Raw genomic sequence first — 17,687 nt, forward strand, 5'->3', positions numbered from 1 at the left:
AAGTTTCTGGTGGCCAGAGTGGCAGAGAGAAATCATCAAGTGGGTGCGTCAGTGTACTGTGTGCGCTAAGTCGAAGGCCTCACATGCTCTGGCTGCAGGGTTGCGGTGCCCTTTGGAGGTTCCTAGTTCGCCATGGTAACATCTTGCTATGGATTTTATCATCGATCTGCCGGTCTCTGAGGGTTTTTCTGTCATCTGGGTTGTTGTGGACCGGTTTAGTAAGATCTGTCATCTGGTCCCATTCAATAAATTACCCTGTGCCAAGACTCTAGCTAAGTGAAATAATTTATAATTGGCACACTCCAGAAATGTGATGCAAAGGGGAAAATTTAATGTACATACAGTAGTCACAAACGTTTTGGTCCGCGTGGACCTTCATCAGTGTGCTAGATATATAGCCGAGGTGATGTGAACCATATAGTGGGCCCCAATACAGTTAGTTTGCATCAACTGGAGAGTGTTGAGGAAAACACTAAATGATGTGGCAGTCCAGCCGTAGAAGGAAAGGAAAAAGGTGCGCAGAGGACTGGTGCAGCTACGCGGTATCCACCGCAAGTAGACTGTCTGCCCTGTGGGTCTGGTGGATAGAAAAAAGTGTCTGTAGAGATAGAATGTATAGGTGGGTAAAAATATGAAGAATACAAATCCCCTAGAATTAACAAACCTGAGTTAGGCATGACCAAGGAAGATGGTGGACAGCGACAGGATGGTGGCAGCAATATCAGAAAGTATGACTGGACAGAAGAGTGAGTCTGACTAACTCTGGGACTTGGCAGAGGTGACCAAAAGTGTAACTGTTGAAGACGGGGAAGATCCAGGAATGGAGTCCGACACCGTTCGAAGTGGGGACTTGTGGCAAGGTGACTCCAATCCAGACTGTGACTCTTACGCAAGGGGAAAAGAGTGCAGTAAGGTTGACCCAGGCACAAATGGCAAGTCCTCCCGTTGCCAGAGGAGCAAGGGCCACAAAGAAGTTGTTTAAGTGACTTGCTGATAATAGAAGGTTGTCTACTTTTACCTACCATGTGAGTTCTCTTCCAGATGATGAGATCGGGTAGGAAGGTGACGTGTCGTTGCCTGTAGCAAATGCTAGGGCCAAGTAGGGTGAAGGCTCCAGAAAATCTAATGTTGAGGAGCTACAGTGTGTTAAGTGCTCTGAAGTCCCCGAGAATCAGGACAAAGCTAAGGATGTCACTGCTGAGACCCAAGAGAGGGCTGAAGCTGACACTGTTGAGACCCAATTGAGGGCTGAAGATGACAGTGCTGAGTCTGAGGGTGCAGAAGTGGAGGAGACCACCAAAGGAGTGGGGCCTGAAGCAGATACCTCCTCAAGTGATGGAAGCTCAACCAATCCAGGGGTTGGAAGCAAGTTAAGGAAGAACCAAGATAGTTGATCCTGCAGATGCCGGAACAAGTGGAACTCTGAAGAGGCAGAGTGTGGATGGGCAAGCTGGCCCAACTGAAAATATTAAAGAAGTGATGGTGCGACACGTGCTGGCCAAAAGAGAACAGGATCATGAGATAGAGCTGCTTAAAGAGACAGTGAAAGAGCATGTCAAACAATAAAGGGTCCGGAGACAAGTGGCTGAGCGCAGAGTGGATGAGCTGGAGAAGGAAGACTTTGAGCTCAGAAGTCACCTGTTAACGTGTCAAACAGAGAACAAGGCCATTTTGGAAGATATGGAGGTGCTCAGAGAAGCATTACGTTGGTGGTCGCAGACTTATAGCGGTAGTGCCAGAGTGGTAACGAGGCGGAGCTGCAAATGCCCATCTTGGCGAAGGGTCTTACAGAAGAAAGCTGAAGAAGAATGTGCGCTAAGAACAGAACAAGACAATCACCCAGTCATGGCAGATGTCTTGATGGAAAGGTCCATGGCAAAGCCAGTGCCGTCCGTCCATGAAGAGAATGAGACTTCACTGCGTGCGTGATAGAGGTACCCGAAAATGTGCGAGAAGCGTGTGCCAGTGAGGATGTGAATGAGGCCTTTAGAAAGGCAGTAGAAGCATGTAGTGTGAACTGGGCACCAGAGACGAAACAGTTGGTGATACTGTCAACTAGGGAAGTCACAGTGAAGCAAGTGGCTATTCTGAGGGATATGCACCTACAATGCCTCCGCACAAAACAAATGATCCTGTTGATGAATAAGGAAGCCGCTCGACGGTTGGAGCATGCGAAGAAAGCTCAAAGTCAGCTGGGCTTTGTGGAAGACATCGTTCAAATGCCCAGAAATCTGGTGAGTAAAATCATTGGATAGATGTGGAAAGGTGATGCAGGAGAAGGTGAATAACTCCGGTGTGGTGAGAGTAAAGATTCAAGCTGTGGACGAAGCCCAGGTAGCTGGTAAAGATGGGATGGTACAATTTGTCATTGTCGGCTCAAGGAAAAGCCTTACATATATCCGAATGCTCCTTAAATATCGGGTGACATACCTGAGGGAGATTGAGCAGCTAAGACTGCAACAACTGCAGATTAATAAACAGCTGCAGGACATAAGATGGCAGCCGCCTTCAACCCAAGGCAAAGGGAGCAGAAAGGGCCCTTCAAATAACAGAATAGCTGACAGCCAAAGACGTTCAGCAAGCCAAGGAGGCTGAGAATCTGCAAGTGGCAGTTCTACTCCCAGTACAAGGCTGAGGGACCTGGACAGTAGCCCCTGTGATGTACTAGATGGGTCAGACTCAGACCGAACAGTAGGCTCGACTGTCAGTGGGATGTATGACTGCATCAACCGTGGGTAGTGGCCATGGAAAGGTCGGGTGAAGGGGCGTACTGGAAAAATGTGGAGACTAAAAAGGGTCTGATGACACAGACTGTGACTCAGGGGCTGAAGCTCAAGACCTTCATATTGACCGGTGGGGGCAGGGAATGTTTAACACAGTGATAGACTACGTCTCAGGAGCGTCCGCTCAGAGATGACTGAGAGGGCCCTCTTGACTTGTAGGGCAAGGTGACACGGGTGCCCGGTCTCAAGGTCCCTGGTTTATGGCAAGTGTTCAACCCAAAAGGATTGAACAGAGGGGGGATTTGTGAGGCAGTGACCCCTGATACTGCTAGTGGGTGCTGCATGTTCTCAGAATACGCACGGAGGCATATTGAGGTCATGCGAGTGCATGGCAGTCACAGGCATAACTGTGATAATGAGACAGTGACCGACGTCATTGTGAATGGCCGGTAGGTGTCGCAGAGATCCTCTGCACTGTAAGCCAGTAATGTCGCTATGGGACCTGTAGTCCTACAAGCCTTGTGTTTGTTTACTAAAAGGGAGGCTTACAGAATTAATCGGAGAGCTGGGCAGGTCTGACTAACCACACATACTGTCCACCTATGGGGGTGGTTACAGGTACATAATGTGACCATGGTTTGGGTCACATGTGGAGAGTGTATGGACCTGAATGGTCGGAATGTGAGGTCCTGCAAGACAGGAAGACCTGTGTGTTGGGAGGTCCTGTGTGTGGACTGGATCCCGGAATAGCACACAGAGAGGCGGCATACCTGAAGGCCTGTGTGTTGGTTGTTCCTGGGAGTAGGACGGACGTCCTGAATAGCACATGGAGAGGCCATGGTCCTGCAGAGCCTGTGCCAGCTACTGTGTTGGGGAAGCTACCATCCTTCTGTGGGTCTGGAACTGTCGGGTGGCCTCGTGAGCAAGGCATGGTCCAGGACGGTGATCCCAGTAAGGCAGTTTCCCAGGGAAAGAGGACTGATCAGGAGTCAGCGTGTGGAGCAGGAGCTCCTGTAAGGTAACTCCAAATAATGGGGGTTATGGGCAGACTAGTATCTGCCAGTGGAACAGACTGTTAGTGCCTATGATCTTCCATGGAAGTTAATGAACTGTGTGGTCTCCCACGGTAACTGGACAAAGTGAGGTCCGGCGTGTTTAGAGACGGCAACCTAATGTTGTGTAATGCTATGTGAATAGATACATTGATATGGCGCACGGACTACCCCGGGAACTGGTTAGAAGAGGACTGTAATGTTTGTTAAATGAAGGAAGCTGTGTACTATGAACTGTATGTGTGTGATGTGTAACATGGCGGTTTATGACATGTAAATAAACTGCATGGACTGTTTACTGGAGAAAATCGTGCCTGAATCCCGTTGCTAAGCGAGTGTCCCCCAACACATGCAGTAAGTGCTGTCTTACAGTATCATAATAACCTTTTCTTTGTGTGGGATTTTTGATCTTTGTTCTTTGAAGGGGTTGTCCACTACGTATACAAATCCTTATCATTCCCTATTTTTGGTTCAGTTTAAATAAAAACACTCAAACCTATAATACCTGCTCAATCAGCGCTGGCGTCGCTATCCCCACATTTGGACACATCGAACAATAAGAAGATGTCAGAGAGCACACATCCAAAAGCGGGAACAGTGAAGCTAGAGCTGACTAGGTGCAGAGCTTGAGTGATGCAACAACCTCTTATTCATGAACCCCAGGAAAGCAATTGCTGAAACCAAGGGAACAGCACTGGATCGGAAGGTGAGTATGAGTGTTTTTTTTTAACAATGCCAAACATAAGATAACATTTTGGTTAAAAAATTTTCAACATTTGAACATGAAAAAGGCTTCTCTCCTCTGTGTGACTTCTCTGATGTTTATTTAGAGTCAATTTACTTGTAATATATTTCCCACATTAAGAACATGAAAAAGGATTCATTCCTGTGCGACTTCTCTGGTGGCTAAGAAGAGATGATTCTTCACAAAACATTTTCCACATTCTGAACAGGAAAAGGCTTCTCCCCTGTGTGAGTTCTTTGGTGTTTAACAAGATTTCCTTTCTGTATAAAACATTTTCCACATTCAGAACATGAAAAGGGCTTCTCCCCTGTGTGAGTTCTTTGGTGTTTAACAAGATTTCCTTTCTGTATAAAACATTTTCCACATTCAGAACATGAAAAGGGCTTCTCCCCTGTGTGGGTTCTCCGGTGGCTTTCGAGATGCGCTTTCCGCCTAAAACATTTCCCACATTCTGAACATGAAAAACGCTTCTCCCCTGTGTGGGTTCTCTGATGTTTAATAAGCACTGATTTTTCTGCAAAACCTTTCCCACTTTCTGAACATGAAAAAAGCTTCTCACCTGTGTGGCATATCTGATGTGTATTAAGATGCGATTTCTGGTTAAAACATTTTCCACATTCGGAACATGAAAAAGGCTTTTCCCCTGTGTGGGTTCTCTGATGTTTAATAAGCAATGATTTTTCTGCAAAACATTTCTCACATTCTGAACATGAAAAAGGCTTCTCCCCTGTGTGAGTTCTTTGGTGGTTAACAAGATTTCCTTTCTGTATAAAACATTTCCCACATTCTGAACATGAATATGGCTTCTCCCCTGTGTGAGTTCTCTGATGCTTAACCAAATCTGATTTCTGTTTAAAACATTTCCCACATTCTGAACATGAAAAAGGCTTCTCCCCTGTGTGGGTTCTCTGGTGGCTTTCAAGTTGTGCTTTCCGGTTAAAAAACTTCCCACATTCTGAACATGAAAAATGCTTCTCCCCTGTGTGGGCTCTCTGGTGGCTATTGAGATTCCATTTGTGAATAAAACATTGCCCACATTGTGAACATGAAAATGGCTTCTCCATTGTGTGATTTCGCTGGTGACGAACAAGTTTTGATTTCTGGTTAAAACATTTCCCACACTTGGAACAAGAAAATCTATTCTCTGCTATGTGAATTTTTTGATGTTTGAGAAAATACTTTTTGAGACGAAGGCTATTGCCATATTCTAAACGTGAAAATGGCTTCTTTGCTTTAGGAGCAGTTTGTTTTTTAATGCTTCTTTTGTGACTTTGATTTTCCTTAGTAGTCGGTAATGAATCAGAAGACAGGACCTGTTTCAAAGGAGCATATGACAGATCTTTGCTGTGAGGGCATGATGGTATATCTGGAGTAATGGCATTCACTTCAATTGTATCCTGTGGGATCTCAAAATCATCTGATTTAAAAATTGAAGATGTCAACTGTCCCTCTGATCTCCTGATCCAGTCATCTGCCAAAAATAAAAAACAATTATTATTTTTGGATAAAATATCCTTGATTTTTTTATTTTTGAACATTTCTATCAGTTAGTGAGAGTATACTATCATATTTTACACAAATCTAGCTAAAGCAACAGTTCTTCTAAGGCAGAAGTCCCCAACCTGTAGCTCGGGAGCCACATGTGGCTCGCGGGCCCATGAATTGTGGCTTGCGAATATCTGCAAGCTTGGTGCATTAACTCCAGGTCTTGCAAACAGGTATGAAGAGCTCATCCGAAAATGGTGAATTTTGTGAGCAGCGCTGCACAGAAGAGCAGATCTGGATGCACATATTCTGCTCTTAGGGGTTTTGAGATATTTTAACGCTGGAGACAAAATTATAGTACCTGTCAAAGGAGGTGTTTGAGGCTGGATGTGATAGTGTCTTGGGAGTTTATAGGAGAATACTGAATGGGGGTATTGTGGGAACCCCTGAATCTTAGTTTACTGCATTGGGGTGATTTTTGTGGAAAAGCTTTAGTTACCATTATTCCTGTAATGGGGGCTTTGGTTGCCACTATTGTGAGGGGGCAGGAGTTGAATGTGGCTCGCGACCCTCTCTCAAGGCTGGATGTGGCTTGCAACCCTCTCTCAGAGCTGAATGTGGCTTTCAAGGTCAGAAACGTTGGGGACCTCTGTTCTACGGACTAATAACGAAGTAGATAGATTACAGTGGTAGGTAGGCAGGGGAGTGTATGTGGCGCTATACTTATCAGTGCTAGTCATGCAGGCACTGTATGTGGGTATATAGATATCATTGCATACAACAAGGGGGTCCAATTCATTACTGTCTGCTGCTGCTGCCTATTACATATATACCTAGCCCCAGGTATCAGAGGCTAGGAAGAATTTTTTTGGCTTCTTAATCCTGATTATTTTATTCCAAATCAGTCAAAAGCCCCCTTTTTTTCCATTTGCTTGTTGACACTGAAGACAGCCAGATCTTTTTCATAGTACAGCGTGAAAATGCAACTATTTTAAACGGGTTTGCCCATCCCAGCCATCACATCTGACTACGCAGAAAATTCTGCCAATTTTAGTGGTACAGTAGAATTTTTTTGGAGCGTCGTATACAATTTCTTGACACCATTTTGCTGCCCCAAAAATATATAAATGCAAAAAAAATATTTAGCAACAGAGCAGATATTTTAAACTGGGTTTTGTACGTCACATGGATCGCATATCATTGCGCTCAAAATTGTGGCATTTCAGGGCTCCATAGAATTTTTTTGTTGTGTCATTGCCTACTTATTGACACAATATTGCTGGGCAAAAAAAAAAATACCGGCCAGATATTGAACATTGTGGAATCTTGGTGACGCATCTCATCTATCTGTGGGCTACAAATTGTGGCATTTGAGGCCTCCATTCAACTTTTTTTGTTGTGTCTTACCCTTGTTCTGCACACTATTTTGCTGTAAAAAACAAAAATAAAGGCCAGATATTTTACAGTGTAGTATCTCTGTGACATGCCTCATCTATCTGTGGGCTACACTGCATTTGAGGCCTACGTTCAACTGTTTTTGCTGTGCCTTACCCTAGTGTTATGAAAGGCAGTTCAGTATCACAATGGACATGGAGGTCAGAGCACATACAGTGATCTGACAATAACCCAAAATAATAGAACGAGCTCTGAGACGTGGGAACTCTGCAGACCGCAATCCCTGATCCTCTCCAAACACAACTAGAGGCAGCCGTGGATTGCGCCTAACGCTACCTATGCAACTCGGCACAGCCTGAGAAACTAACTAGCCTGAAGATAGAAAAAATAAGCCTACCTTGCCTCAGAGAAATACCCCAAAGGAAAAGGCAGCCCCCCACATATAATGACTGTGAGTAAGATGAAAAGACAAACGTAGGGATGAAATAGATTCAGCAAAGTGAGGCCCGATATTCTAGACAGAACGAGGATAGGAAAGATAACTTTGCGGTCTACACAAAACCCTAAAGAAAACCACGCAAAGGGGCAAAAAGACCCTCCGTACCGAACTAACGGCACGGAGGTACACCCTTTGCTTCCCAGAGCTTCCAGCAAAACAAATAGACAAGCTGGACAGAAAAAATAGCAACAAATAGCAAAGAAGCACTTAGCTATGCAGAGCAGCAGGCCACAGGAATGATCCAGAGAAACACAAGTCCAACACTGGAACATTGACAGGAAGAATGAATCAAAGCATTAGGTGGGGTTAAGTAGAGAAGCACCTAACGACCTCACCAGATCACCTGAGGGAGGAAACTCAGAAGCAGCAGTACCAGTTTCCTCCACAAACGGAAGCTCCCAGAGAGAATCAGCCGAAGTACCACTTGTGACCACAGGAGGGAGCTCTGCCACAGAATTCACAACACCCTAGTTCTACACAATATTTTGCTGTGAAAAAAAAGACATGCCACATATTTTGCGGTGTGGTATCTCCATGACATGCCTCATCTATCTGTGGGCTAAAAGTTGTGGCATCTGAGGCCTCCATTGAACTTTTTTTTGCTGTGTCTTACCCTAGTTATTGACTCCAGTTTTATAAATAAAAAATTTGTTACCTACAGGGCAGATATTTTAAACTGTGGTTTTCCCGCACATGGATCATTTATATTCATATACAAATTCAGCCATTTGTAGTGAATGTGGAAAATATTGTAGTCCTATTTAAAATGGGCAATGCGAGTGGCAAGGAAAGAGAAAGTGGACATGATGCCGATGGTTCATGCAGAGTCCGAGGCCGTGGGCAAGCTGAAATTGGGCCACAACACCCACATTTTCTTGCTTGACCTTCCTGTCCCAATTACTAGGGGACCGCAGCACACCACTACTGAAGGAGTGTCAAAAGGTTGTTGGTTGGATAGCGGAAAATGCTTCCAGTCACTTTGCCACCACCACGTCTTCCACACAGTCAAATCTGAGTAGCCATGAGTCTGGGCTGCATATTACTCACCCTGATCCTCCTTCCTCCCACCATGCCGAGTGCCCAGAGACAACTGATCCCACACTTGGAAACTTTGAAGAGCTGTTCATTTTTCCATTTATAGATTCGGGCCTCTCGCCCGGTCCACTTGAAGTGGGACAAGATGAGATCGCATGTAGCGATGCCCAAATATTTGAGCAGCCACGGTCACAGGAAGGGGATGGTAGAAAAGTGTCACAAGAGGTGGACGATGATGAGACACAATCGCCAGAAAGTCAGGGTGTGGATGTGGAAGATGAGGTGGGGGATGATACAGTAACTGATCCAACCTGGCAGGAGGACATGAGGAGCGAGGACAGCAGCACACATGGGGAATGAGGTGTAGCACTCCAGGCAGGAACAAGCAGTCTAGTGGCCACAGACCGAAGGCCCCGTAACACCAAAATGATGGAAGTTGCCAGTCCAACTTCTAGGTCTTCCCGAGTCTGGTTGTTTTATAAATACTCTGCCAATTACCCCAAACAGGTTATTTGCACCACTTGCCAAGCCCGCAACAGCAGGGGTAGCAAAACTACCAGCCTGACCATAACCAGCATGATCAGGCACATAGCAGCAAAGCACCCGACTTTGTGGGCCGAACCTCAGACTCCAGGAACAGTGTCTGCGGGTGACATCACTGCTTCTTCCACTGTTATGAGTGCAAGCCAATTACCTGTCCACGGTGCATGCGAAGATGCCTCCTGCCCTGCACCTGTTGTTCCCCACACTCAACTTGCACCATCATCAAGCACGTCCACGTCCTTGTCCCAGCCTTCAGTTGTCCATACCCCAGTCATTGGAACGCAAGCGGAAATATGCAGCTAATGCCCCACAGGCCACAGTACTAAATTCACACATTTCTCGTCTGCTTGCACTCGAATTATTGCCTTTTAGGCTCGTGGAGACAGAAGCTTTCAGCAACCTGATGGCTGCGGCCATCCCAAGGTACTCGGTCCCCAGCTGCCACTATTTTGCCCGTGTGCCGTCCCGGCATTACACAAGCATGTGTCCCACAACATTACCCGTGACCTCAACAATGCATTAACTGGGAAAGTCCACCTAACCTCAGAAACGTGGACAAGTGCTTGTGGGCAGGGACGGTACATCTCACTGACGGCACACTGGGTTAACATAGTGGAAGCCGGGACCCAGTTGGACCTTGGGATCGAACATGTCTTCCGGATGCTGAGGATTGCAGGCCGTACGTCAATCAGGGTTGTCCCCACAGTCTATAGCTCCTGCACCTCCTCCTCTTCAGCCTCCATCTCCGAAATGAGTGCATCAGTCACAAGCTGGAAGCACAGCAGCACTGCCTCAGCTAAGTGGCAACAGGCTATGTTGAAGCTAATAAGCTTAGGTGACAATCCGCACAATGCTGAAGAGTTGTGGACAGCTCTGAAAGAGCAGTCAGATTTGTGGCTGACACCGCAGAACCTACAGTCTGGCTTGGTTGTATGTGACAATGGCCGGAACCTGGTGGCTGCTCTGAGGCTAGGTGAGCTCACACACGTACCATGCCTGTCCCTTGTGCTTAACTTCATCGTTCAACGGTTTCTCAAAAGCTACCCGGAGCTGCCGGATCTGGTTGTGAAAGTACTCCGCCTATGTGCCCATTTTAGAAAGTCAGCTACAGCTTCAGCCACCCTTGCCATGTTTCAGCAGCGTTTGCAGCTTCCGGCTCACCGACTGGTGTGTGGTGTACATTTTGGAACTCTACATTGCATATGTTGGAAAGTATTTGTGAGTAGAATAGGGCAGTTGTTCACTACCAGCATCAACAAGGCCGTCGTTATTCAGGTCAGAATCCACACATAAAACCTCAGGAGTGGACATGGATGTCAGACATGTGTACCATCCTACAAAACTTTGAGGAGTCCACCAAGATGGTGAGCGGTGACAATGCGATAACTAGCATCACCATCCCACTTCTCTGCATTCAGAAAAGCTCTCTGATCATAATGAAAGAGGATGCATTGCAGGCGGAGCACGAGCACATAGAGCAAGGAACCATACAGGGTGATTACACACGGCCCAGACTCATGTTGTCCCAATGTGGAATGGTAGACAATGAGGAAGAGGAGGAAGAACAGGAGCTACTTTTCATGCGCTATAGACAGTACTACAAGTACAACTGTCATACCGTCTGTTCTTAATGGATGGCCTGAGGACAGTGAGGAGGAGGACAGCATGGTCAGTCATCCTGTTGGTGAGGACACGGAAGTCTTGCTTGTTAGTAGTCTGGCATGCATGGCTGACTTTTTGTTGTGCTGCGTCTCCCGTGACCCTCGCATTATCAAAATTTTCGGTGACACTCATTACTGGTTGGTGACACTTCTATACCCATGCTACAACGAGAACTTTTAATCTCTTCTTCCAGAGGCAGACAGGTGTACTAAAATACTGTACTACCAGAGAGCCCTTATTGCGGAATTATAAAAAAAAATCCCATCTGAAAACATTGGCGGCAGATGTCACAGTTCATTGGACAACCAAGGAGTACAGGCGAGAGAGACACAACTCCAATCCAGCAGAGGCAGGGGAACACTGGCAAAGTTCTGGGAGTTTTCTCAGACCCTCCCATTGCCTAAGTCCAGAGGCGCGGTGTACCGTCACAAGAAGTGCAATGTTTGAGAAGATGCTGAAGGAGTACCTTGCTGCCTGTACCAACATCCTACGTGATTCCTCTGTGCCTTATAATTATTGGGTATCCAAGCTGGACACATGACATGAACTGCCTCTCTAACTCCTTGGAGGTCCTGGCCTGCCCTGCCGCTAGCATTTTTTCAGAGCGAGTTTTTAGTGCTACTGGGGGAATTCTAACTGATAAGCGCATCCTCCTGTCAACTGAAAATGCTGACAGGCTGACTGTTATAAAAATGAACAATGGCTGGATGGGGCCAGACTTCTCTACACCACTGAATGATAAGAGCGAAACATAGTAACATAGTAACATAGTTAGTAAGGCCGAAAAAAGACATTTGTCCATCCAGTTCAGCCTATATTCCATCATAATAAATCCCCAGATCTACATCCTTCTACAGAACCTAATTGTATGATACAATATTGTTCTGCTCCAGGAAGACATCCAGGCCTCTCTTGAACCCCTCGACTGAGTTCGCCATCACCACCTCCTCAGGCAAGCAATTCCAGATTCTCACTGCCCTAACAGTAAAGAATCCTCTTCTATGTTGGTGGAAAAACCTTCTCTCCTCCAGACGCAAAGAATGCCCCCTTGTGCCCGTCACCTTCCTTGGTATAAACAGATCCTCAGCGAGATATTTGTATTGTCCCCTTATATACTTATACATGGTTATTAGATCGCCCCTCAGTCGTCTTTTTTCTAGACTAAATAATCCTAATTTCGCTAATCTATCTGGGTATTGTAGTTCTCCCATCCCCTTTATTAATTTTGTTGCCCTCCTTTGTACTCTCTCTAGTTCCATTATATCCTTCCTGAGCACCGGTGCCCAAAACTGGACACAGTACTCCATGTGCGGTCTAACTAGGGATTTGTACAGAGGCAGTATAATGCTCTCATCATGTGTATCCAGACCTCTTTTAATGCACCCCATGATCCTGTTTGCCTTGGCAGCTGCTGCCTGGCACTGGCTGCTCCAGGTAAGTTTATCATTAACTAGGATCCCCAAGTCCTTCTCCCTGTCAGATTTACCCAGTGGTTTCCCATTCAGCGTGTAATGGTGACATTGATTCCTTCTTCCCATGTGTATAACCTTACATTTATCATTGTTAAACCTCATCTGCCACCTTTCAGCCCAAGTTTCCAACTTATCCAGATCCATCTGTAGCAGAATACTATCTTCTCTTGTATTAACTGCTTTACATAGTTTTGTATCATCTGCAAATATCGATATTTTACTGTGTAAACCTTCTACCAGATCATTAATGAATATGTTGAAGAGAACAGGTCCCAATACTGACCCCTGCGGTACCCCACTGGTCACAGCGACCCAGTTAGAGACTATACCATTTATAACCACCCTCTGCTTTCTATCACTAAGCCAGTTACTAACCCATTTACACACAATTTCCCCCAGACCAAGCATTCTCATTTTGTGTACCAACCTCTTGTGCGGCACGATATCAAACGCTTTGGAAAAATCGAGATATACCACGTCCAATGACTCACCGTGGTCCAGCCTATTGCTTACCTCTTCATAAAAACTGATTAGATTGGTTTGACAGGAGCGATTTCTCATAAACCCATGCTGATATGGAGTTAAACAGTTATTCTCATTGAGATAATCCAGAATAACATCCCTCAGAAACCCTTCAAATATTTTACCAACAATAGAGGTTAGACTTACTGGCCTATAATTTCCAGGTTCACTTTTAGAGCCCTTTTTGAATATTGGCACCACATTTGCTATGCGCCAATCCTGCGGAACAGACCCTGTCGCTATAGAGTCCCTAAAAATAAGAAATAATGGTTTATCTATTACATTACTTAGTTCTCTTAGTACTCGTGGGTGTATGCCATCCGGACCCGGAGATTTATCTATTTTAATCTTATTTAGCCGGTTTCGCACCTCTTCTTGGGTTAGATTGGTGACCCTTAATATAGGGTTTTCATTGTTTCTTGGGATTTCACCTAGCATTTCATTTTCCACCGTGAATACCGTGGAGAAGAAGGTGTTTAATATGTTAGCTTTTTCCTCGTCATCTACAACCATTCTTTCCTCACTATTTTTTAAGGGGCCTACATTTTCAGTTTTTATTCTTTTACTATTGATATAGTTGAAGAACAGTTTGGGATTAGTTTTACTCTCCTTAGCAATGTGCTTCTCTGTTTCCTTTTTGGCAGCTTTAATTAGTTTTTTAGATAAAGTATTTTTCTCCCTATAGTTTTTTAGAGCTTCAATGGTGCCATCCTGCTTTAGTAGTGCAAATGCTTTCTTTTTACTGTTAATTGCCTGTCTTACTTCTTTGTTTAGCCACATTGGGTTTTTCCTATTTCTAGTCCTTTTATTCCCACAAGGTATAAACCGCTTACACTGCCTATTTAGGATGTTCTTAAACATTTCCCATTTATTATCTGTATTATTAGTTCTGAGGATATTGTCCCAGTCTACCAGATTAAGGGCATCTCTAAGCTGGTCAAACTTTGCCTTCCTAAAGTTCAGTGTTTTTGTGACTCCCTGACAAGTCCCCCTAGTGAAAGACAGGTGAAACTGTACAATATTGTGGTCGCTATTTCCTAGATGCCTGACCACCTGAAACATAACCTCCAATACAGTGTCTTTTTTTGGAAGATGTAATCCCATGCACCTCTTCACACCCACACATGGGTATACACTTCCTGATTTTGGTTATTTGGTGTTATCCTCCTCCTCATCATCCACCACCACTAGTACACCAGGTTGAACGTGTTCCGTGATGCTACAGCCACTCTAGTTTTTTGCAAGGGTGTTTATGATGCCCGTAAAAATGTTTTAAAAAATATGTATCCCCCAGGGAAAAATGTTTGTCAGCCCATACAATTTGTGTATGGGCATTACAACTATAGGAGACCCGAACCTTTAAATTGGGAAAATATTCATAGGAGGACATCCTCCACGTCTCATAAGATACCACCACTAGATCATGAGGGTGAATGTATTCTATGATGCAACAGCCACTCTAGTTTCTGGCAAGGGTGTTTATGATGCCCGTAAAAAAATTTTAAATTTTTTTAAAGCTGATGTGTACCCCCCAGGGGGAATTGTTTGTCAGCCCATACACTTAGTGTATGGGCATTACAAGTATAGGAGACCTGCTCCTTTATAATGGATCATTTTTTATGAGGCCATCCTCCACATCTTTTTCAAGGGGCATTGGATCATGACAGGAGCTAGTTTCATGCACTATAGACGGTCCTACCTCCACAACTGTCATACGGTCTGTTCAGCGTGGATGGCCTGAGGACAGGGAGGAGGAGGAGAGCATGGTCATTCATCCTCTTAGTGAGGACACGGAAGTCTTGCCTGTTAGCAGTCTGGCACGCATCCCTGACTTTATGTCACGCTGCCTTTCCCGTGACCCTCGCATTTTCAAAAGTTTGGGTGACAGTCATTACTGGTTGGTGACACTTCTAGACCCATGCTACAAGAAGAACTTTCTATCTCTTATTCCCGAGGCAGACCAGTCTACTAAAATGGGGCAATATCAGAAGGGCCTTGTTGTGGAATTATTAAATAAATTCCCATCTGAAAATGCTGGTGACAGAGGTCACAGTTCGTTGGACAACCTAGGAGTACAGGCAAGAGAGACACAACTCCAATCCAGCAGAGGCAGGGGAACACTGGCAAGGTTCTGGGAGAGTTTTCTCAGACCCACCCATTACACAGGCCTTGAGGCGCGGGGTACTCTCACAAAGAGTGCAACGTTTGGGAACATGCTGAGGGAGTACCTTGCTGACTGTACCAATGTCCTCCGTGATTCCTCTGTGCCTTATAATTATTGGGTATGCAAGCTGGAGACGTGGCAAGAACTGCTCTCTACGCCTTGGAGGTCCTGGCCTGCCTTGCTGCTAGCATTTTGGCAGAGTGGGTTTTTATTGCTGCTGGTGGAATTATAACTGATAAGCACATTAGTCTGTGAACTGAAAATGCTGACAGGCTGACTCTTATAAAAATGAACAAGGGTTGGAATAGGCCAGACTTCTCAACACCACCGAATGATAGCAGCATAACAAACTCAAATCCAGTGTCTTTTTTTGGGAGGTCTATTCCCATGCACCTCTTCACACCCACACATGGGTATACACTTCCTGATTTTGGCTATTTGCTGTTGTCATCCTCCTCCTCATCCTCCATCACCTTATCAACAGGGTGACCGTTGTTCCTGATGCAACACCCACATCATTTTTTTAAAGGGTGTTTATGATGCCCATAAAAAAATGTTTATTCAGTATGTTCATGTATGAATATCCAGTCCACAGTCATGGCTACTCAGACTTGACCGTGTGGCAGACATTGTGGTGGTGGTGGCTAAGTGACTGGAAGCATTATCTGCTATCCAACCAACAACAGTTTCACACTGCTCCGGCTTCAATAGTGGTGTGGTGTGATCCCCTAGAAACTGGGACAGGAAGGTTGAGCGAGAAGATGTGGGTCTTTGTTGTGGTCCACTTTCAGCTTGGCCACGGCCTTGTCCTCTGCATGCACCATCAGCATCACGTCCACTTCCCCGTCCCTTGCCCGAAGCATTGCCCATTTTAAATGGACTACTGAACTATTTCAAAAGCTCAACACAAATGTATTTATTTGGTGTAAAATTATATCTGATCAGTATGCCTTCAAAGCTAAGATTTTTCCACCACAGATACTACAGGTCGCAGCCACAGACAACAGACTGTATAATTATCTTTTCTGTTGAATGTGAAATTTTGAAAAAATTAAAAAAAAAGTAGAACAAGGCTAGCACACAGAACTATGCTACGTATGCCTGCGAAACTACCATTTTTCCACCACAGATATACCAGGCCTCAGCCTGACATAATAGACTCTTTGGGGGATTTTTCAGTTTTTTTTTTTAAATAAAGAGTTGAACAAAGCTATCAGACAGAACTATGCAACTTGTGCCTGCGAAGGTACAATTTTTCCACCACTGATACACCAGGCCTCAGCCTGACATAACAGACTATAAATTTTTTGGGGGTTTCGATGATTTTTTGAAAAAAAAAATTAAAATGAATTGAACAAGGCTAGCAGACAGAACTATGCAACTTATGCCTGCGAAGGTACGATTTTTCCACCACTGATACACCAGGCTTCAGTCTGACATAACAGACTGTATACATTTTTGGGAGGCTTTTGATGATTTTTTGAAAAAAATTTAAATATGTTGAACAAGGCTAACAGACAGAACTATGCAACTTATGCCTGCGAAGGTACGATTTTTCCACCACAGACACAACATGCCTCAGCCTGACATAACGGATTGTATGAAAGATTTTTGGGGTTTTTGCAGATTTTTTTGGAAAAAAAAAAAAAAAGAGTTGAAGAAGGCTAGCAGACAGAACTATGCAACTTATGCCTGCGGAGGTACGATTTTTCCAACACAGATACACCAGCTGTCACCGTGAGATAACAGACTGAGCTAAATGTGGCCTTGATTTTTTTTTGGCACAACTAAATTGTGTCAACAAGTTGGCTATGACACACCCAAAAAAAATTGGGGCGCACTCACATCTGATGGCTGGGACAAAAAAAAAATTAGATTTGCACGCTCTTCCATTAAAATGACCTGGCTGTAGTCTGCAGCGTGACCAAGCAAATAAATGTAGAAATAAGGGGGCTATAAAAGGAGCAGATATAAGGTGAAGAAAATATAAAAATAAAAATTGCCACAGAAAACTGCAGCTAGTTATATATAAAATACGCAGCAGCAGACAGTAATGGAGCTGTTTGATGTATGCAGTGAGATCTATATACTCACATACAGTGCCTGCTTGCCTTGCACTGATGTGGATATGTGCACATAGACTCCCCTGCCTACCTAGCGCTGCAAACTCTTGTCCCCCGAATTAGCCCTAAAAAGGACTGTTGGTTTCTCAGGAGTTGTGGATTGAACAGTTGCAGACCTACACTAAGGCCGGCCTCACACTCTCAGCGTATAAAAATACGGTCCGTAATTTACGGCCGTAATACGCAGAAAAGTCCCCAAAATAGTGGTCCGTATCTCATCCGTAGGCAGGGTGTGTCAGCTATTTTGCGCATGGCATCCTCCGTATG

At 44.8% G+C, this 17,687-nt stretch overlaps 1 protein-coding gene across 1 annotated transcript in view; it reads right to left on the bottom strand.

Moving 5' to 3' along the window:
• Positions 1–4,586: 4,586 nt before the first annotated feature.
• The window catches only part of LOC138663649 (oocyte zinc finger protein XlCOF22-like), a 50,609-nt gene continuing 37,508 nt past the window's right edge, over positions 4,587–17,687 (bottom strand). The window contains exon 7 of the mRNA XM_069749928.1: positions 4,587–5,991. Coding sequence (XP_069606029.1) covers positions 4,700–5,991 — 1,292 coding nt within the window. The 3' untranslated portion in view covers positions 4,587–4,699. The remainder of the gene's footprint in view (positions 5,992–17,687) is intronic.

The sequence above is a fragment of the Ranitomeya imitator genome, chromosome 2 (genome assembly GCF_032444005.1).
Source record: "Ranitomeya imitator isolate aRanImi1 chromosome 2, aRanImi1.pri, whole genome shotgun sequence".
NCBI classification, from domain to species: domain Eukaryota; kingdom Metazoa; phylum Chordata; class Amphibia; order Anura; family Dendrobatidae; genus Ranitomeya; species Ranitomeya imitator.